Raw genomic sequence first — 22,895 nt, forward strand, 5'->3', positions numbered from 1 at the left:
CTTAATATATGTATAATTTATAAATAGTATTCTCGAAGAAATGATATTTTACAATTAAGTCCAGTTATCAATCCATTACAATTGAGTTTAGTTTAAGGTAAGTTATGTCCGACGTTTTACTCATTCGTCGACAGGAACAGGCTAGAATTTATCGTATATGAATTTAAACTGGAAGAATGAATGCCTGTTGGAGAATCCAAACCAATACTACGTGGATATTAATATGTAGTCGTGTGCCATTTTTTATGGTCTATGATCTAACTTTGATTATTCTCTCTCTTTTCCGTTGATAACTAATTGCGAATGAAATTTTGTTTGATCAGGAGTGCTCAATCCTAATTAGATTCACTGTAGCGAACCTCTATCCCAAAGAAAATGTATCTTTTCCAAGAAATTTAAAATTTTTACCATGAAAACGTATAATCAATTAGATATGAGTACGTTTTGTGTCTTGGAAAAGATTAACCAAATAGTTATATTTAGTTTTCACGAATTTATGCAACTAATCCTGTCACTCGTAGTTTCTTTGTAAGAATTAGGGATTTCATCACCGTCTCATCAGTTTTAACTTACCTTTTGTGTTGAGTATTCAATCTTTTCTTTGCTTATGTCATATTTAGTTTCTTCAGAAATAGTAAGAAATACCAGAACTATACACTGCTACATACTCTGAATAAGTTAATAGACTTAAGGTTTCGACGTTTAGTGTGTTAGCCGACTGAAGTCTTCTGGACTTTCTAAGTGCCACACGTTTTATTACATTACTTTAATCAGACAGAACAACAGTAATTCAAGCAGCAATTCACCTCAATATAACTCCTAGAAAAAAAAAAACATTAGAAACATAAACCTAGCGAGAGGAATGTTTTAATGGAAACAGAAATTTAATTCACAAATCAGATAAACCAGAAAACTGGAATGTGTTTTTTCATAGACAGAATTTGAATGAATTTTGAGTAAGTTTGTCATGCGTCTATCTAATATGTTTCAGAAAATAATCGTCAGTAGATAGTTTAAGTAGTGATATTATATAAGAAACATTGCAGTTGCATTTGTGCCCCTCCTTAACTATTGCTACACTATTTAAATTTTTCTTTAGACCATAATTCGACTTTCCTTCTAGCTATATGAAATTTCTCCTACTTCCTTTAGTGAGTAAGAAAAGGTGAAAAGTACGTTATAGTATCTTTTGCGACATAAGTTCAGAAGCCGTCTCAGAAACAAAATGGAGTTCTCAACTGAAAGGCCTGAGGTTCACAGGCTTCTATTAAATATAGTAGTTTAGGTTAATAATGACGTGTTCTTGTGTGTTAATCTTATAAGTATACATATCTACTATTACAGCAATGATTAATACGAAATAGTAGTACAAGATGTGCCAGAAAGATTGACATGCTAAAAAAATTGGCCCATTTTGTACTACATATCCTTGTAGAGAAGTGTTGTTTGATTTGTACTATATTATTATTGCTTATTATTATTTAAGAAAAGTAAAGAAAAACACGTATAATTGAATGAAAAACTATTATTAAGGTCCCGGCTATTTCGTTAGCTTATGAGGCTCCTGAGAGTGATATTATGAAGCGACAACCGAGAGATCCTTATCGTGACAACTTGGTTAATCGCAGGTCAGGAATTTGTTCCAAACAAAAGAATAATCACAACAAAACATTTCAAAAATATTAAAGACAAATCTGATAATTTCAATAGAGACACACTCTTTAATAACAAAATTTACTTGTTACAATGTTTTAGTTTGTTTTTGCAAAACAAAAAAATACCGTTATGTTATATGTTATGACAATATCATTATATACACATACACAAGCAAGCAATGTTACTTTTCCAGAGATGACCTGGTGATAGTTGTTTTTTAATTTATCAGTTAAAAGTTTTGTATACATTAAATCAGAAAATGGCGATACTCAAATGACGAAAATGACTTTAGATGTAGTGCAAAATAGATGATGTAGTGGAACATTTAGCGGTTATAGAATAACAATAACAATTTAGAGTGTTACCTGCTTATTACACACATACAGAATCAGAGCAACCAAATCGTTCTTAAGAACGAGAAATTGTTTACAAATTAGAATTTAAAGTCATTTTCATAGAAAGAGTGAGTTGTTATGAATGGAATGAATTCAATGTTGGAACTAAAAGATACCAAATATCTCTACTCTTTCGATATCCAGCGCCGGTGTCTTGGCAAGAGGTGGCAAAAAGATGGGGGGGGGGGGGGGGGGGGAGTTGATGTTGTCTCGCTATTATAAATTTTTAGTTAAAAACTGATAAGCGTTGAGCCACATAATTTGTAAAAAATATAAGTGCCATTCCGCGCAATTCCGCAGTTGGTTTGCAGACTTGAAATCTCAGATGAGCCCTTTTCGAAATCCATGATTTAGTTTTAAATCAGGAGTGATCTATATTTCACAGTTTATGGCTTCATTAATGTTAATCTTTTTAATTTTGTCGAGATCATTAAGCGCCAGCTTGTCGATTTCGTTACCTCGGGCTCCCGCCGTCATGGATGTTTGTTGTCGTCTTTGTGTTGTCCCGTTATTGTAGGTTTACCACTTGCACAACGTTAAGTGTAATGATAATGAACCTGAAACAAAATCTTATTGAAAACTGAGACTGTTCTATACTCTGCAAACGAGTGAACAGGAGATCTACAGTTTAAGTTCAGTTGATAAACTTTTCTTTTGTTTTAAGTTTTTTTTTTGTAAAACAAAACCTTATTAAAATCGATTCACTGTCTGTCTGTCTGTCTGTCACATGTACTATTCTCGAAAACGACTAAACCGCTCCGAATGAAATTTGGTGGATAGATGGGAATTAGGTGGAATTTAGGTGTGGTTTAAAGGGGAGCTCCCCATACATGGAAAGGGGGGATTTAAAAAAAATTTCACCGGATATAGTCGTGTAAGGTATCAAATGAAAGGTCTCAAATGAATGAATTTCAAAGTGCCTGAGTAAGGAGTCAAAATGTACGCACTGAAAGTAAGACAGGACTCATTTTCCGAAACCCCAATCCAAAAATCTAGGCCCCAAAATATGTCCCATTCGAATATCTGCTCAAATAAACTTACTAATAGTATATTACCAACTTTTAGAAATTTACTGAAAATCCCCCTTAAATTAATCCTAGGACTACCAGACCATATTTCGCATACACATGCCAAATTTCATGAAAATCTGGCCATTTGCGCCAAAGTTATAGCAGTTCACACTTAGCAATTTCGCGCGATTTTACTGCTTTTGAAGACAAGCAAATAAGATGCTGACGTCATAATTAACGAGAATAATTGAGAACCGCATGAAATCTTAGATTCGCATTTATGAAGAATCTAATTCTACCTAGCCCTTTTCAAGGTTTTATGCAAAACACTTATGTGAAATTTAAGCCTCGAAAGATGCCAGTATATTACCAACTTTTCGAAATTGACTGAAAAACTCCCTTAAGTTCAGCATAGGAGTACTAAATTTTGCACCAACATAGAGGATTGTCTCCTGCATACACATGCCATATCTTATGGAAATCTGACTATTAGTGTCAAAGTTATAGTAGTTCAAATTTATCAATTTCTTCCGAATTTACCGCATCCTGAGCCATAGAAATAAGATGCTGACGTCATAATTAACGAGAATAATTGACATTCGAATGAAGTATTAAAATTCCATTCACGAAGAATCTACTTCCCTTTTTTGTATCTGTTCTAGGTTAAATTCTTCGCATTTGCGATTAGCAACTCAGAGCCTGAAGCGTATGAGGTTGACAATTATCAACAGCTTTCCATCAAATGATTTATTTAAATCGCCTGTTCAAAACTAGAGGGCAATGGAATTCTTAATTATGTGACACGGAGCTGTCATACGCTCGTCGCTCCTCACATTTTCTTGTTTTTCTTCAGCCTTTGTCCCATTCACAGGCGGGGTCGGCTCGTCGTGATCGGTTTCGCCATTTTATTTTATCAAATGCCTGATCTGGATGCAATTTCGGGGCTTTTAAATCCCCATCCAGCGTATGAAGCCACCTTTGTTTCGGCCGGCCTTTTGGTCGCTTACCATTGCCTTCGATGTTCAGAGCAATCTTGGTAAGTGAATTCTCGTTAACGCGAATTACGTGATCATATCATCGAAGACGCCTTCCTCGGAGTTTCTCCACGATCGGTGCAACCCCATATCGATCGCGGATATCCTCATCAAAACGTGTCACGCCACCAGTGCAATGCAACATCTTCGTCTCTATTACGGCAAGACGCCGTTCATTGTCTTTTATAGTTGGCCAACACTCAGAACCATAGAGGGCGACTGGACGAACGACATTGCAGTAAATTTTAGATTTGAGACGTTCGCTGATACGTCCCAAAGAACACCTGTCTGCGCCGCAACAACTGCTTTCAAGCATCGGCCTCGTTTCCAAGCTTAGTTCCCCACCAACTTTCTTGCCCCCAATTTTTATAGGCACCCTAAGGTGGCCAATGTAAGTTGACAACATAAAAATTGATAATTTTCAATGAATTTTGCGCCTGAGGAGCGGGGAAGTTCATTCGTCGTACAATTCCATTTATAAGTTGCTGTCTTTCTTGATCACCCAATTTTCGCGTCCTTTTAACGAAAATCTTCACCGACTTCAAGGATCTACAGCTATAAATTTCAAAGCAGTAAAAACTACGCGCTCAGTAAAGCATTTCCAGATATGAATTTTTATCCGATGTTTAACTATTCTCTGGTAAAAGGTGTAATGCACACAGATGATGCATACTTTGTAGAAATCCAGGCTAAAACGATATCTTTTGCAATAATCAAAATATTGAATGAAATAAATAGTTTGAGCGGGTGCGATCAAAACTTTCATCCAATCTCTCGGTGCTTTTGGCGCGTCGTTAAAAATTTGTACGTCTGAGGGTTTCTTTTTATGGAACATACCATCCTTGCGTTTCTGGTCGATCGCCTGCTTAAATTTGGTTAGTTGTTGGCAGTAGAGGTCAGAATTAAGTAATGGGCCAGGTCGGAGCATAGTGGATGATTCCCTTGCAACATATCAAACATGTAAACTTTCTTGGCCTTTAATCCGTGCTTAGAGATTGTTTAAACCAGCTCATCGGGATTGGACCACTATATTTTTCGGCTGCTCTCGTATGTCATCCATTTTTCATCATCAGTTACCATCTATTTTAAAAATGGGTTTTGATTCATTACCTTTCACTAAAAAGTGCCCAGAAAATTCCTTTGTATCCATACATTTTCTTGAAACCAGTCTTATGCAAATAGTTTCAAACTATTTTTCGGCTGATCTTCAGTTCCCAGTTAATGTCCAGGGCAGATACAACTCATCAGATGCTCCTTCATCTACACGACGTGAGTATGAATGACAAAAACTGCCTGGCAAATTCAGCCCTAAGCATGGCGAAGGAAATCTAAATTTTGATAAGGAATGGAGGGAGTCCTGAGTCTGCCTTCTACTTGACGATGAATCGGTCTATTTGGGAAGAATCTATCTTTCACTGTTTCTGATCCACGTGCCTCTGCAACAGCATTCAATAATTTATTGAGTTAATAAACTGAATTTTTTTGCCCGCCTGCGCCGCCTTTTCACCTTGGTCGTAGGAGTAATGAAGTATGCATCGAATTATCACTTCTTTTGCCTCCATTTGGGAACATTGTGACACATAGCGGACTTAACCCAACAAGTGTAATGTGACCTTTCAATCGCCATCTGATGCGATTTGGCTATCTAGAGAATCTAGTGAAAATCGCTCAGAATTTTTTACTACTTTTTACCAATATCCAAAGAATTTCGTGGATACTTTTGGCATATATAAATGCAAACGAATGGTACTGACAGAAATGTCTGTTCTCTGAACAGCGAGTTTAGCCTGTATTTCACATAAGGAGAATTGAGGGAATCAGCGTGCAGAAACATCTACATGATCAGTTTATTTTCCTTTTTCATTGCTGGTCTGCTTTTCATTAGGTGGGCTGGCCTTTCACCGCTTTAGAATTTCCATATTATCTTCTTCTTCAAACAAAAGCACCCACTATGATTCCTAAACAATAGTGCGAACTTAAACTTAAGATATGTCAGAACTAGTCTTCATCCTTCAGCTCATTTTGAGTATACACCGCTTAGGAAAAATGAAAAATATTTCCACGAACAACTTTTTTGTTTGAGGATTGTGTGGTCCTGAGTACCCCATCCATTTGGTGGCGGACTGAACTGATTATGAGGAGCAACTTGCTCCTTCCTCTTTGTGCACGGATAACTCCTCTTTGGATTTCATCATCAGGGAGAGGTAATTCTTTAGACGTTGCCTCACTTTTGCCTTGCGAACCAGCATGATCAGAAGCGACTACAGGTGTGGCTGTCTCCGAATATATTGATCAACACCCGACTGGGGTGTGAATTACTACTGTGTCCAGAAAAGTAACGCTAACTTCATTTATAAAACAAAACCTCATTAAAATCGGTTCAAAGTCTGCCTGTCCGTTTGTCACATGCCCTTTTCTCAGAAACGGCTATACCAATTGACCCGAAATTTGGTGATAAGATGGGAACTGTGTACGCCCAGACATGTAATGGGTTAAATTTTGAGACTACAATACAATTCTTTTCACCAAATATGATCATGTTGGGTATCAAATGATTAGTACTTTTCGTGTTAATTTTGAAATTTGTTGGAAAAGCGGGGAACTTCTTTGCTCAATATAATAAGACATTGCAAAAGTTGCTGGGTGCACTTTTAGCGTCGTACAAAAACAAAACGAAAAAGAACGAGCACCGCCAACACACGTCTACTCAACACGACACAGCAGGCGAACTAAACAAGGTTTCAGGTTTACCAGAATCGCGGCAACAAAATCAGTCCCATTACTTAATTGTCTAACCTCGTATATCGAGCGAAACACCGTCGGGTTAGACCTTAGCTGGTCTAAGCCTAGAGAACAACATGGGAACAAATTGTTCCCGAAATATGATCGTTTCGGATTTGACTAAAAATGCCACTTTTGGCGGGCAACTTTTGACGGCGGGGGAAAGGCAACTACATCGTTCAGAGTTCATTGGGTTTCCTTGTTGCCAACATTCAATTCATTCCTATTCTAACATAACGAGCTCATAACGTGATTACCTTTCACTACGTGATACTTTCTAAAGTGTAATTTGTTTGTATCCATGTTTTTAGGTTTGTTACTCCAAAAACCCATACAGAAAATGAAACAACAATGAACATAATACTGATCAGTACATACGAGCACATTCAAAACTATATGAAATTTTGAAAAATTTGAGCTTTTTTCACATTAAATTTGAATTGAAAATGCAATTGGTTGGTTGATTATTAGTATTTGGAAAAAAACCCGATACATTTTGAACATATTAAAGTATGGATTCGAAAGAGTTTGTTGTGCAGTTCGTCCCGAGTGGAAAATTACATGAAATAATGCATAAACCTCAAAGGAACAATCAAAACTTGCAGTTAATTCATTGATATTAGGTTGTTGCACATGAAATGGCCGATTTGGTACTAAAATTTGAAATGACTGTAAAAGCTTATAAAAATTTATTTAATTAATCAAAATAGGTGCCAGTCGATTCAAAAGACGTCTCCCAGCGAGATACAAGAGCAATCATGCCAGTTTCGTAGAAGTCCAATTTTCGGGTGTTGATAAACTCGTCGAAGGCAATTTTGATGGCCTTTTCATTCCTAAATTGTTTTTCGGCCAAAAAATGATCCAAATGCTTAAAAAAGTGGTAGTCGGTTGGCAAAAGGTCCGGTGAATATGGTGGTTGAGGCAGAGTCTCATACTGCAATTCGTTCAACTTTTAAACCGTTGTTTTGGATAAATGAGGTCGTGCATTGTCGTGAAGGAGTGTCACACCATCTCTGTTGACTAATCTCGGCAGTTGAATACTCAATTTTTGGTGCATTTTCTCGAATTGGGCACAGTATTTCTGCGTATTTATCGTTTCTGAAGGTGCCAAAAAAAAAATAGTGGATAACTCCAATTGTAGACCACCAAAACGGTCACCATTACCTTCTTCGGATGGGGGCTCGGTTTCGGCATATGCTTCGGTGGCTTATCAGCGTCTAGCCATTGTGCTGATCAGCGACAATTGTCGTATAATGTCCACTTTTCATCACATGTCACTATTCTGTGCAAAAATGGATCGCTTCGTTTGCGGGAGAGTAAAGAATTGCAAATTTCCATTCAAAGTGTCATGTTTTACTCTGTAAGAGTATGTGGAACCTATTTGTCGAGGTTTTTCACCTTTCCAAGTTGTTGTAAGTGCTGGGAAACTGTCAAATAGTGTACACCCCGTTTCTCTGCAATGTCTCACAAAGTGACGTATGTCGGATTTGACTAGGAAATGGAGCTCGTCGTTGCCAATCGATGATCCTGGATGTCCACGTGGCTCACTTTGAAGGTTTGCGTCGCCTGATCGGAATTTTTCGAACCACCTTGTGTGGTTTGTTCCTTTACCGTATCAGCTTCAAATGCGTTGTTAATGTTCCCGGACGCCTCCGCTGCTTTATGACCGAGTTTGAACTCATATAGAAAAAGTATACGTTCTTGGCTCTTTTCCATCCTTTTTTAAGGTTTTGTTTGCAGCTTAGTTCCCGTGGCTCCTTTCAATTCATCTTCGAATGTGTGGAATGATACGGTAGATCCAATGGCCAGTTTGTGCCTCGTTCCATCTGTTTGTTCGATAAGGACTGTATACTCGGAGTGAACTTAGTCGATACGCCATTCCTAGTTTTCCGCAGTTTGATTTGCTTTCCAGAACGGTTGCACAAACTGGAGCTGCGTAGAGTAGTACGGAACTAACTACCCTTGAAATAAGACGACGTCGACTTTGTCTTGTTCAGCAAGTGATAGGTCGGAGTTTTTCAACCAGGAATTGATCTCCCATATCGCTTCATTTGCGTAGATTTCGATCTCGTCTAAGCGTTTTGCAACTACTTTTTGTTGCCCTAATATCGTCCGTAAAGCCAATAGTTGTCACGCCGTTAGGAAGGCGTAGCGTCAGCACTACATTGTACATAATTAACCACAGTAAAGGACCTAAGACAAACCCCTGTGGTACGCCGCACGTCATTGGGAATAATTTCTGTCCATCGTCCGAGTTTCAATATAATCTTCTTTCAAGAAGAAATGCAACAACGGTGCCTACAATGTACTTTGCAGCCTGTAGTTTAGTTAGAGCCTCTACGATTTTCATCCACTTTGCAGTGTTGAATACATATTTTACATCGAGTGTCACCACTGCACAGCATTTTTCATCTTGTATTGCAGCGTGAGCCAGGGCAGTCACCATGTTGATTGCATCGAAGGTTGATCTCCCCTTACGAAACCCGAATTGCTTTTCGGATGGGCCGCCTTCCTTTTCCGCAACAGCGAGCAGCCTGCTGTATAATACCCGTTCAAATAGTTTTCCAATGGTATTGACCAAACATATCGGTCGATATGAGGAGGGCTCACCCAACAGTTTACCTGACTTCGGAATAAGTATCAACTTTTGCAGCTTTCATTGCTCGGGGAATTCTCATTCTCTAAGGCATGCCGTAAAAACTTTGGCAAACATACCTGGGGCTGTCCTGGCTGCCACTTTCAGGGCGATATTCGGCGTTCCATCTGGCTCTGGGGTCCTATTTTCAGCAAAATTTCCTTACTGCATCAAAAATTTCCTCTTCTACCACTGCAGCAATTTCGTCGGGGTTTACATGGACTGAATTGCGTAGTTCACATCCTCTGAGAAGAGATTGTCCACTATGTTTTGTAGTAATTTATGACAGGTAATCGGTGGGGAGCGCTTGCCTTTCAGTGATGATATTACAGACCTGTAGGCGCCACCCCATGGATCAGAATCAGCTTCAGTACACATCCGCTTGAAATACTCGGATTTGCTCTTTGTGATAGCTACTGACAATTTTTATCTCGCGTTCTTGTATTGCATGTGTAGCTCAACGAATTCAGGTTGATTTCTTCTGCGCTGCGAGCATCTCCTAGATCTGAGGCAATTTTTCCGACATTCCTCAATTTCTGAATTCCACCAGAAATTGGGACTTCGTCTTCGGAAAGCGCTACGCCGTGGCATAGAGGCATCGCATGCCCGCTGCAATTTTTCCGCGACCTGTAAAGCTTTTTCGTGTGCACTTCTCGATAATAATGTGTCATCAGGAAGTACCTCCTTGAACATTTCTTCATCGAATTTGTTAGTTACCCAGTTCATCGTTATTCTTTTTGGTGGCTTCATATAATTCCTACGCGAGGTTTAGAAGACAATAGCCTGATGATCGATGTGTGTGTACTCTTCGCTGACATGCCACTGCAAGTATTTGATAAGGGCGTCACTGACGAAAGTGAGGTCTACTACCGATTTTAATTCGCCCCTCCGGTATGTGTTGGCTCCCCCAGAGTTCGCAAGTACGATATTTAAACGCGAGAATGTCTCTAGCAGTATTTGCCCCCTTGCATTTGTTTTTCTGTGTCCCCATTCTTCTGCCCATGAGTTGAAATCGCCGGCAATTATTTTGGGACTCTAGCGTCTGGCATCAAAGGATAGTTTCTCAACCAACAAAGTGAATTCCTCCAGCGTGAGGCTCGGTGCTTCGTAACATATAGATATATATACCTACTATCTGGGCGTTCTCTGGATGTTTTTTTCATATCTTCTATAGCACGACTTCCGCAGCTCCATATTGCGGCTTTGATGTTTTTGTCAACTACCCATCCTCCGCTATGCAGATTTTCATGTTGTTCGCATACAATAGCTATGTCGACATTATTTTCGAACACGCTCTGGGAGAGCAGGTCTTGGGCCGCTCGACAGTGATTCAGATTTAGTTACATAAACTTCATTTGTACTTAATTATGAACGCCTTTCTGAACACTGGGCTTTTACTGCTTCCTGCAATGTGGGCGCTGTCGCTATTTTTCGTTTCGACACAGAACACGCATTTGGGCTTTCCGCCGCAATCCTTCGTAAAATGGCCTTGTTCTCCGCACTTGCGGCATAGGCTAGATCTGTCTTGTGAGCTGGTACAGGCTTTCGCAATGTGGCCGAATTGCCAGCACTTAAAACATTTATGCACTTGACTTTGCTCTCGTATCCGGCAAACCACCTATCCAATACGAACTTTGCCTGCTCCTAGTGCCTGTTTTGCTGCTTTGACAGGAAGACTTATCGATGCTATCTGTGTATCACCGTACGCCTTGCTAAGTCGTAGCACGTTGGCCTCGCTCACTGATTGTAGTCCTAATTGAGATTGCAAGGGTTCACAGATTTCGGACTTCGTGGCGACTTCATCCAAGTCCTTACATTCCATCACCACCGAATCTCTGCTCATTTTGATGCCCGCAGCCTCGCCTAGTGACACTTCGATTTTTTCCCGTAGGTTTTCGCCTACATCTTCACCCGCTTTAAGCTCCAGCAACAGATCACCTTTCTGCGTATGTCTGATACGTGTAACATTACCACTCAGTTCAGTCAGGGAGATATCTGTTTTTACTTTACGCAAAATCTCGGCGTACGTCAGCTCGCTGGTTTTTGTTATGATCAGCGCGTCCGGTCTGGCTCTCCTTTGCAACGGTTTCTTACTTTCTACTTTAGTCCAGGTAGATTCTTCGATTCGGTTAGTGGCCTTTTCTGGGTGGGCCGATAAGCTTTCGTCTCCTGTCTTCCTAGGTTGCGCCGGCAGTGGTTTTTCCTTTTTGCGTTTTGCTGTCCATTGGGGTGATTGCACCTCTTCGTTGGGATCTCTTTGTGGCTTATTGCGCAGTGCTGAGATGTCCCTTTCACCTTGGATACCTTCTTTGTCAAAGAGCCTCTTGGGAAGATATGTTTTCAGCATAGTTTGTGTTGCTACGGTAGCCAGTCTGTCTGTCTGCCACATGCACTTTTCTCAAAAACGGGTATACCGATTGACGGGAAATTTGGTGAGAAAGTGGGAACTGTGAACGACCAGACATGCAGTGAGTGATATCCTTCTAGGTTGAGAAGGGGGGCGTAAAATTTTTTTCCACCGAATATAGTCATGTGGGGTATCAAATGAAAGGTCTCGATTAGTACTTTTCGAAGCCTGTCTTGGTGTTGAGGTTTGTTAGAAAGGCGGCAAAATCGCAACTAACTTCACTTGATTGCCAAATCGGCCATTTCATGTGCAACAACCTAATATTAACATTCATCCTTGAGTATTTGCTGCATTCAATGTTAGATTCCTAATTTTATATTTATTTTGTGGAGTTTTGTGGAGGAAGCAGTAAATGAGGTCCACTAATACTTATCTTATTTGGGTTCATAGAATTGCAAAATTATTATTCCTGTCCCATCGACATCGATGTCTTAGACGACCTGCACAACAATGCAAAATTTATATCTTTTATTTCTCATAACACAATTACATAAAACTGAATCAATGTGTTACTAGGGGACTAGCAGAATACAATGTTTATGCTTAGAGAATAATAATGAAGGCGGAAATTTTGAAGAGAGAACACAAAGTGACGAATGAACTGTACGTTAAAAGTATGGTACTCTCATTCCCTACGAGTCTACAAAGATGCGGTTACGTTGTCTTCTACTTTCATTCTATCTCCGTAATCTTTCTGCTAGTTCCAAACCATAGTGAATAATTAATTGAATGGCTTAGTTGATAAAATCTTAGAATTAGTATCACCTTTTCTCCTTTTCTATGTGACGAGGCTTTAGTTGTCTGTTGATGTAGTGGTTAAAATGTTGTTCTTTAGATGTTTTTAGATCTAAATATATTAGATATTGTTAGCACCGTAATTAGTTAGTTAGCGGTAAACATACAAAAGGTGGGGCATGTAGGTAAACTCGTTTGTGTCCCTGACTGATGAAAATTGTAATGGTAACTTTGAAAATTCATCAGATTTATTTTCTATATATATCTTGTATCAAATTCAAGATTATCTTTTTTTTCAAATTCTTATTTTGGTTCGATAATATACGAGTCCAAGTATCTTTCACAATGCACATCCTAGAAAAGAATGTGCAAAGTCTGCAAATGCTTAAAAGGTAGGAAAATATATGTACATTGTCGAGTTTTTACTAGATACCGATACGGTTACTGGTATGTAAGTAAAATAGACCTTGCTCTCAATATTGCCTGCTTTTAGAAATTGAATGCGCCTTGCGGTGGAATGTTTGTTTTTGCCTATGCTTCCGCTTTTGCCTGTACATATCTCTTCTTGCTTATGTAAATACAAATGCGACCTAAACACCCTACTAACCCCTTAACACGTAACTCTTTTTAAGTTCCTTCTTTCTTCTTTTTATTTAATCTTCAAGAAAATTTTAAAAAATGGAATAACGGAGACTTAGAGGAACCTATAATTAATTGTTCGCATCTATTAATGTAACTTGAATTATCTTCAACATTTCTCCTAAGTCTCCCTTAGAACATTTTCTTTGAATATTACGCTTGACACTCAGATAAAACTGGTTAAAACTTCCTTGAACGGTTCTAATAATACGTTTCGATTTCATTAACAGATTGATTTCAATGGCTTATGGACAAATTGGTATGATTCAAGCGGCTGCTGGATTCTTCGTGTATTTCGTGATTATGGCTGAGAATGGCTTTTTACCAAGAAGATTATTTGGCATTCGAAAGATGTGGGACTCAAAAGCCGTTAACGATCTAACAGATTCATATGGTCAAGAATGGGTAAGATTGTTGATGACTGGGGTTCAAGCCCTTGCGAAAATTTCGCGATGAGGAGAAAGTTCATTCAGAGCTTACAATCTTGAATTCTTTATTTTAATTTGATGAATTATTTTTCATTTTTTTTAGACATATCGTGACCGCAAGACCCTTGAATTCACCTGTCATACTGCTTTCTTCGTATCAATTGTCGTTGTACAATGGGCCGATTTGATCATTTGTAAGACACGTCGTAACTCCATTTTCCACCAAGGAATGAGGAATTGGGCATTGAACTTTGGTCTTGTATTTGAAACTGCTTTAGCTGCATTCCTTTCGTATTGCCCTGGAATGGACAAGGGTCTTCGAATGTATCCACTGAAGTAAGTATAACTATATCTGGTCGAATTTTATTTTATAGTTTCCAGAAAGAAAGATAGAGAAAAGTTGGTAGCAATTGGATATGCATAATCTATCGGGATATCTTCAGGGAAGTTTACTAATAATCAATCGAGAAATTGTTGGAGTTAAAAAACCTGCCTCGCTAAGAAAACATTGCCAAGAGTGTATTAATGACGATTTGAGAGTGGGAAGTTGTCCGTGTATGCATTCTTCTTCTTCAGCCTTTGCCCCGTGCACAAGCGGGGTCGGCTCGTCGTGATCGGTTTCGCTATTTGGCTTTATCGAATGCCTGATCTGAGTGCAATCTCGAGGCTTTTAAATCTCCATCCAGCGTTGTTTCGGCCTGCATTTTGGTCGTTTACCATCGACTTCGATGTTCAGACCAATCTTGCCAAGTGAATTCGCGTTAGCACGAATTGCGTGACCATACCATCGAAGACGCCTCTCTTGCAATTTTTCCACGATCGATGCAACCCCATAACGACCGCGGATATTCTCTCATGGCAAGTTCTCCATTTTCTGATAGCGTTGACTCGAAGTATTTAAATCGCTCAGTTCTGGGCAGATCACTGCTGAGACCGTGTTGCATGAGGCGATCGTTCCTTTTTGGACAAGTTGCTCGAGATCATTTTTGCTATTAGATGCCAGGAAAACACCATCTGCATAAAGCACTGTATAGGGCGCTGGACGTTGGATGTTCCATGTCACGGTGTCCATAACAAGAACAAAGAGGAGTGGTGAGAGGGCGCTTCCTTGATGAACACCAACAGAGACACGAAGCGGTTTCGATACACCCGCCATACTTGGAACTTTACTTTTCGGATGGTGGTAGAGCAATTGAACACAGCGGACGAGTTCTTCTGGCACTAAGTGTTGTTGTAAAACATACCAGATGAGTTCGTGTGGCACACGGTCAAACCCTTTCTCTAGATCCAGAAATGCAATGTAAAAAGGGCGATGCTTCTCACGGAACAGTATATTGAGTTTTGATTTTCGCTTCACCTGCTCTTTGTCGCTTTCGACAAGATTTTTGATGGCATGAATAGAGAATGTATCTGGCGTGCTCTATGCAGGAGGGGCATTCGGATGATGGCGCCATAAGTCACATGCTGCACCGAGGTATAATCTCAGAGAGATTTGAGGTCTAAAGCGGAGTCCCCCAGGGTTGCATCTTGATAAAAGCAACAAAACCAAGGTTCCCAGTCTGACGCATCGCACCTCCCCTATTTGCATTAATGTTCAAAGAATCGAAGAGGTTGATTAATTTGTGTATCTTAAAAGTATGGTTTTTGCTGTCCGTCGCATTGAACGGGATTTTGCCTGACGCATTAACAGCGCTGGATCAGCTTTCGCTTCCTTGTCTAAAATTTGGAAATGCAATTATCTCAACACCAAGATCAATTTGAGACTGTTTCGTGCTCGTGTTCTTTCTGTGTTTTTTTTGGGTAGGGTCGGTGAATGCATTTACGCACACAGTGTTGAACTCCCGGTTCGGTATGTCGTCGGACTGCCAACTAAACACCTCATCGTCAGAGAGTCAGCCAGGAACCGTGTGTCACATTACTTCTGGCCAGTCCCCGAACTCTCTCGCTTGCGGAGCCTTCAAATCAGGGATTTTTTTTCACCAACGGGAGGGGAGAGGAGGAAGGGAACTGTCAGTTCAAGGAACCCCCTGCCATCCAGCTCCTCCACCGGTCGAGCTCTATCTTCTTAGCAACGAGAAGGACCCGACCGTAATGGGCAACACGGCATCGGATTCTTTTGGCATGTCGAGTTAAGTAGACTATCATAGGTAGAGTTCCGGATGTCAGGCCCTAGGATGGATCCCTGTGCTACCCCTGATGTGGTCGCTATCCTCCCTTGACCCTCTAGTGTCTCATAGAGCAGGGAGCGGTTCCTCAGATAGTCCTTCAATATACGTAAGAAATAGTTCGGCACGTGTCGGCAAGTATTGTCTAGTGTGCCTAGAATGTCTTTCCATCTCACGGAATTAAAGACGTTTCTGATGTCAAGCGTTACAAGGAGCACAACCCGTTGAGTCTGGCGGCTATGTGCCTCCGCTCGTCGAACGGCATCAACTGTAGATTTCCCTGCTCTAAAACCAAACTGCCGGGGAGATAAATCTCCTGCAGCGCGTATCGCTGCAGCGAGTCTACTTCTGATGAGCTTTTCGAGCACTTTTCCAGCAGTGTCAAGCATACATAGTGGGCAGTATGAAAACGGCAAGTCGGGGTCGGCTTTTCTTTTGCGGATCAGCGCAAACCTCGCCACCTTCCAACGAGCAGGGAAGCTGCCCTCTTTTAGGCAAGCGTTGAATGCGTGGAGCAGTAGGTCTAGCCGGTGTTAGAATACCAGTTTGTATACCTATGCTGGAATACCATCGGGTCCTAGCGCCTTCTTGCTTTTCATAGAGAGGACTGCTTATTCCAACTCTTTTATAGAGAAAAGTGGACGGTCCTCCGCGCTCTCCCCGCCGACGTCATCATCATCCCATAAGGCTTGCGCAGGGAATAGTGCCCTTACAATGCGGTCCATCTGCTCGGCCTCAAGCGAACAGGGTTTCCTCAGCGCTACGATTTTTCGGGTTACCAGTTTGTAACCGAGTCCCCACAGATCACCATTCACCTCGTCGACCAGATCTTGCCAGCAGCGAGCTTTGCTCTTGTTTATTGCGCTGCGGAGTCTCCTTTTGGCTGATTTGTACTCCGTCATTATGGTACATGCCTCTTCTCGGTCGCTTAGACGTTGTGTTAAGCAGCAGAGCCTGTGACACTCCTTCCGGAGCTCTGCGATTTCCACTGCCCACCAATACTAAGAAGATTTGCCACGTCGCGATGTCCTCCTGGGCATAGAGGCTCCGCAGGCCGTCGTTATCCGGTTCATAACTGAATTTACGACAGTGTCAGCTGCAGCGTCACCGCCCCCGGGGTTTACCCTCCAGCGCGGCCCCACCTGTTCTACAAGTTTTGACAATTTTCCCGGTGCTCACTTTCGCGACGTTCCATACACAGAAAGATCGCCGGTGTGGCGCATACCGAAAGTTTGTGTCGACCACTTCGAAGGCAATGTATTGGTGGTTGCTTGTAGCGACACCAGTGATTCCGATGTGAAGGTTACGTCTGGAATGCTTCCCGGGCACAAAAACGTTGGGGTGGATCCATTTTTTAGAATTACCAATCCTATTCTCGCCGCCATTTCCAGAATTCGTTTCCCTCTAGAGTCTGTGTGAGGTATACCCCATTCAAATGCCTTAGCATTGAAGTCACCCTCGATCAGGATCCCCCCATCTGTGCTTAAGATAGCGTCTTCCAAAGCATCAAGCCTCTGTCAAAAATCCGGCATTGTCTTATTCGGCGTAAGATAGTCACTAAAAAACGTTATTCCTGAACACCGAATCCGGACAAAGCCGTCCCCTCGGCCTTGGGTAAGAATCTTAAGGAGGGTGCCGTCCCGAACCCAGATGGCAGCGTTACCTGATATGTCAGGGTGCCATGAAACTGGGTATTTGTTTTGGTACTGCTCACTGATCTGTACCAAATCAGCTTTGATCTCCACAGCGAACTGCGCTAGCAACTCGTGAGCGGTACATTGAAAGTGGCCACCACTGTCATTCGAAAGCTCAAAGCCATCGTGAACACCTTTCTGCGGTGTATCATTGAAGTACGCTGGCCGAATACTATTTTAAATCAAGAACTTGGTCAGCGCACCGGCATGTCAGCCGTACACGATGTGATCAGAAGACGAAAGTGGCAGTGGGTAGGTCACACATTAGGGAGAGACGAGCGGTGAGTGGGTCCCCAAGAACACCCGGTGCAGGACAGTAGAGGAGAAGTGCGGGCGTTTCGAGCAGTTCTGGATGGGACTGAAGCACGCTTCAGAGAACCGCGAGCGATGCCGTGTAGATGTGGTTGACGTGCTAATTCCCACCCAGTGGTAAATGGCAAGCATGTAATAATATCATATTTCGGGGTACCTTTTGGGGGTTTGGGACTTCTTGGAGGAGAATCATATGAGATATGTTGCAATGTTTAGGATGGGGGTCTTGTTATATGCATAGCCAGTTTGCATAGGTTAACGTTCGAACAAATTTGAGGGCAAACTTGCATTTATCTTTATAAAAAAAAATTCGTAATTCAATACTAATTCTACATTCTGTATTATTATTCAACAGATTCGTTTGGTGGTTACCTGCTATCCCATTCATGTTGTCCATTTTCATCTATGATGAAGTACGTCGTTTCTATCTACGTCGCAATCCAGGAGGTTGGCTGGAACAGGAAACATATTATTAAGTTAAAAGCTAATGATAATGTACTAAATAAGAATAATATTAAAATTAAATTTCAATAGGAAAAAAAAATGAAACAAAATAAAACAAAAATGCAAGCTTAAAAAGTGCAAACGTTTAAAAAACAAGTAAAATAATTTGCTGAATACAGATTATAATTTTTGGAAAAAAAACAAAGAAAAATATTTATAGATTTCATCGTCTTATCTTCTGATTTTCTTTTGTAAAAGATAATATATTTTATAGGATTTATAGTTTTTCAAATGATCAATTTTAAATGCATCTAATTCCCATTGTTTGTGTGGTTAAATGTCTCTTTTATAGAAAGTAATGAAATTTTGATTTTCATTGAAGCCTGTGAGAACATGTTTTAACTCATGTGTCTTTTAAGTATTAATTAAAGATAGATTATCCGGCTCGGTTTTTACAATTTGGTTTATTTCTAAAATAAATGATTCTTTTCCTAATGAAGCATTCTTTGAAAAGTTGGAAACCTCTAATGACATCCAAGAGGAAAGTGTTTAGTTCTCCCGTCCTTACTCATTTCCATGGTTTTTTGGTAATACGTGCATAGGCTTCTTCTAATTTTACGGAAATTTCTAGTAAGATAGAAACAAATAAGTTTTTTAAAGATATTTTAAGAAATGAGGGAAACGACGAATCTGCAGAACAAAGAAGTATATTATGTACCGATTAGTTTGCAGTTGGAAATGTGGTTCTAGTTGTAAATCACATGATAGACTTTCCGCTTTGTTATAATTATTTCTTGATATATTTTTCCGTACCCCAAATCGGCTGCAGTTTCCATTGGAATTAAATTTGAAAGTATTTCGCGCTTCTTAGAGGAACATTTCTTTATCATTCGCTTGGATTTCTACGAAGAAATAAATATTTTGTGAGATAATGGTTGATTTTCAAACTCCAACTAGAGAACACATTATGTAAACCCTGATCGTTTCGAAATTTTAATAACCCTACACTAAACGAGGAAAGGAAACGAGACGAAAATAGATTAGATAAATAGCGAACGATCTTTGTAGTGTTATTCACAGTACTATAATAGCAATTTTGGCAGTAACGAGATATCAAGATGAAAAGATATGCATGTTGACACAAGAAGTAAATTTAATTAAAATACAAAAACATATTTAAGTAAAATTATTGAAATAAAAGAAGGTAAACATTTGTATTGAATTAGAAATTTACTCTAAAGAAAATAATAAAATATTTGCATTGTATAGCTCTATATATCATGTTCATCCCTAAAACTCGAAACTAGAACTAGAATTAGATCGAAAGGAAGAATAAATTGAGTGGAAACGAAGGAGAATTCGAATACATGAGTAGATATCGATTTTGCTTTTCCTTTTTCTCATTTCTGAGATAGTTTTCATGAATCCTCATGAACCATCGGAGCAGAGCTTTATTTTGAATGAACCTTCACGTATGCTTGAAATTTAGAGCAATTGTCTTTCACTCCCACTCTCCCCCACATGGTTTTATGCCAGATCATTCCGACGGGACACCTCACAACGGAATTTGTGGTTTATTCACATTATTTACAGACTTCGCAATTCGAAAGTACGGCCTTGAAATCGAACATAAGATGATACGCCTACCCCCCACTTCGTTCACTTTTATTCTCCTTTTATCTTTTTCCCCACCAATGTCGTGTCTTTTTGTCTTTAATAATAAAAGTATTTTTGTTAACTAATAAGTAGTCTTAGACGAGTAAAAACTTTTAAAAGCAGCTCTAAGTAATTTTGAAGTGGTAAAATGAAGAAATTTAAATGTTATTACCAATACATTATATAGAATTGCAACGCATCTTAAAACTGCCTGACTGTTGTTATATATATAAATAAATAAATGACAAAAAGAAGAAAAGTATAAATTTCATTATTACGATATGATTCTATTATTCATTTGTAATGGGTAATAGTTTAGAGAAATGAGTATGAAGGAAAAATTATTTAACGATTAGTTTAGAGAAAGTAAAAGTATGTGAAGAAGGTGTTTAGATAAGATTAAGTGATCGAATAACAACATGGAAGATATGACTAAAACCTAAACAACAAATCAGAAATCAGAGAGAGTCATTGTAAAGTTTGATTGAATAATTACAGTATGAAATAAAGCTCTTATTGATTTCTTTATTCTCAGTGAAGTCCATGACTTAGATTCTGCTCCTTTTCAGATTTCGCTTATTTTACTATTTTCCTTTTACAATTGAAATATCAGAAGTAAATTTTATGAAGAGTTTCGGATAATGATCGCAAGGTAACCGACGTAATAGTGTCAGTCTCTAATGGTTTGCCTAATAAACTTGGGGTCTTTTTCCATTTCTCGTTATGTTGGCTTTCAAAAGTTCCTAAAACTAATTTTATTCAATCAATTCAGGTGATTCCTAAATTGAAGAGAACAATCACATTTCCAGCATTTATTTGTGTTAGAAGTCGTATTGGATTGTAGTTGGCAAGATATGAAATTATAAATTTAAAAGAACAAGACAGTTTGGTGCGGTATAAAGGGAGTTACGAACGGTGGCAAAATATGAGGTGGACAATTTAGAAAATACATGAAATGTTTAAGAATGAATGTTGTTTTTATTTGTGCTTTAAATAGGAATAAATGGAAAATATTTCGTCTTGGTGAAGGTGCAAGTAGGCAGGTTTCACAGTGTAGATGTTCTTATGGCTCAAGTGGTTGCTCATTGTGGATTCTATGCAGTGATGGGTCCCAGGGCGAAACGTGGATTGGTACCCACGATGGAGCATAAAACCTGGGAAATGCCTGCTGAACCAGCAGCAACAACAAACTACTACCAAACCCTATCTCTACCTCCACGTGGTGACCGCTGGGAGCTGTTTCTTAACGAAAAGCTGCAGACGGAGAAGGATGAAGGCGAGTCTCCCGCGCCTAAAAACGGGACAAATTGTACCAAGTGGTCCTCCAGGTTGGGGGTTGGGTAGGGCTGACAACCATACACGGAAAACAACTTGTTACGAAACCACAACAGGAGCCTCGGACTGGACGAATTATACAACGACGAACCCGGCAACGACAAAGGAATAACGATTTGCGCATTTTTTCATGGAACGTGCGCTCCCTGTACATAGATGAAGCTGATGAGCAGCTAGCTGATACCCTGTCCCAATATAGGGCTGATGTATCAGCGTTACAGGAGATGCGTTGGATAGGGACCGGTTTCCTGGAGAAGAGCAACTACACCGTATATTAAAGTGGTCATCTAGTAAACAATGTGCTCGGAATAGGTTTCTTAGTCAGCCGGCTTTGAAAACATAAGCGAACGGCTATGCACTCTGCGCGTTCACGCCCCTAAAGAGGAGACTGTAGAGTCGGAGAAGGATGCCTTCTACGAGGCAGTTGAGTGGATCCTCGAAGCCTGTCCCAGATATGATATCAAAATCAGACTTGGGGATTTTAACAGCCAAGTAGGGAAGGAGTCCGTATTCAGGCGAAACGTTGGCTCCCATAGCTTACACCAAAATACAAATGATAACGGACTGCGAATCATTCAATTAGCACTGTCACACGAAATGGTTGTTGAAAGTACCTGGTGTGGGCAGAAAGCGGTCCACAAACATACGTGGTCCTCTCCAGACGGGACCACTTTCAACCAAATTGACCACGTGTTGATCGAACGCCGTCACCTCTCAGCCTTGATGAATGTGAGAACACATAGGGGGACCAATATAGACCCGGCTCACTATCTCGTTGGCATGGTGCTTCGAGCTCGAATAACAACGCCACCCAGAATCCCCTCTGACAATCAGGCGAGAGTTAACACTGAAGCCATCCACAACACAGCCCTCCGCGACACCTATAAGAGGGAAATGGATGCCGCAATAACCGCAGTCAACAGAGATCCTGGAGATGAAGCATCAACAAATGATCTTTATAACCATCTGACGAACGTTATCATTGAGACGGTCACAAACATACTTGGCCCCAGCCGCAAAAGGAGTCGGAATGGCTGGTTTGACGATGAATGTAAGCTAGCTACGGAACGGAAGAATGCTGCATACCGAGTAATGTTGCATTCTCAAAGAATGCGGGCACGCGCAGAGACTTATCACGAACTTCGTCGAGGGAAGAAGCGACTTCACAGACGGAAAAAGGAAGCCTGGGAGAATCAACAAGTCTGCGAACTAGAAAATTATAGGGCGCAACCGCACCAGGCGCGGAAGTTTTATCAACAAGTTAGCAGGATGAAGTTTTATACACCTCGATGCTCATACTGCCGAGACAAAGAGGGAAATCTAATTTCCGACAGAATGAGCATATTGGAGCGATGGGTTGAGTACTTTGATGAACTACTGAACAACCAGAACATCGGCGAGTTGGAGGTCCCGCCAACTGAAGACGACGGACAAATACTGCCACCACCAAGTATAGGAGAAACAGTCCGTGCAATTCATCGGCTAAAAAATCATAAGTCGCCAGAAGCCGATGGAATTATAGCCGAATTGGTTAAATATGGAGGCGACCAGTTACACCAAGTGGTTCAC

At 40.3% G+C, this 22,895-nt stretch overlaps 1 protein-coding gene across 9 annotated transcripts in view; it reads left to right on the forward strand.

Annotated features, from left to right (window-relative positions):
• Positions 1 to 20,525, forward strand: part of LOC119650690 (sodium/potassium-transporting ATPase subunit alpha) — a 146,530-nt gene extending 126,005 nt beyond the window's left edge. For 8 of the 9 annotated variants that reach the window (XM_038053660.1, XM_038053656.1, XM_038053655.1 and 5 more), the window contains 3 exons: positions 13,523 to 13,697; positions 13,824 to 14,056; positions 18,247 to 20,525. In XM_038053660.1, the coding sequence (XP_037909588.1) occupies positions 13,523 to 13,697; positions 13,824 to 14,056; positions 18,247 to 18,367 (529 nt within the window). In that variant the 3' untranslated portion in view covers positions 18,368 to 20,525. Of the gene's footprint in view, positions 1 to 1,533; positions 1,629 to 13,522; positions 13,698 to 13,823; positions 14,057 to 18,246 lie in introns of all 9 variants that reach the window. The other variant, XM_038053654.1, reaches the window with a different exon arrangement.
• Positions 20,526 to 22,895: the final 2,370 nt, after the last annotated feature.

Source organism: Hermetia illucens, chromosome 3 (genome assembly GCF_905115235.1).
Source record: "Hermetia illucens chromosome 3, iHerIll2.2.curated.20191125, whole genome shotgun sequence".
In the NCBI taxonomy this organism is placed as follows: domain Eukaryota; kingdom Metazoa; phylum Arthropoda; class Insecta; order Diptera; family Stratiomyidae; genus Hermetia; species Hermetia illucens.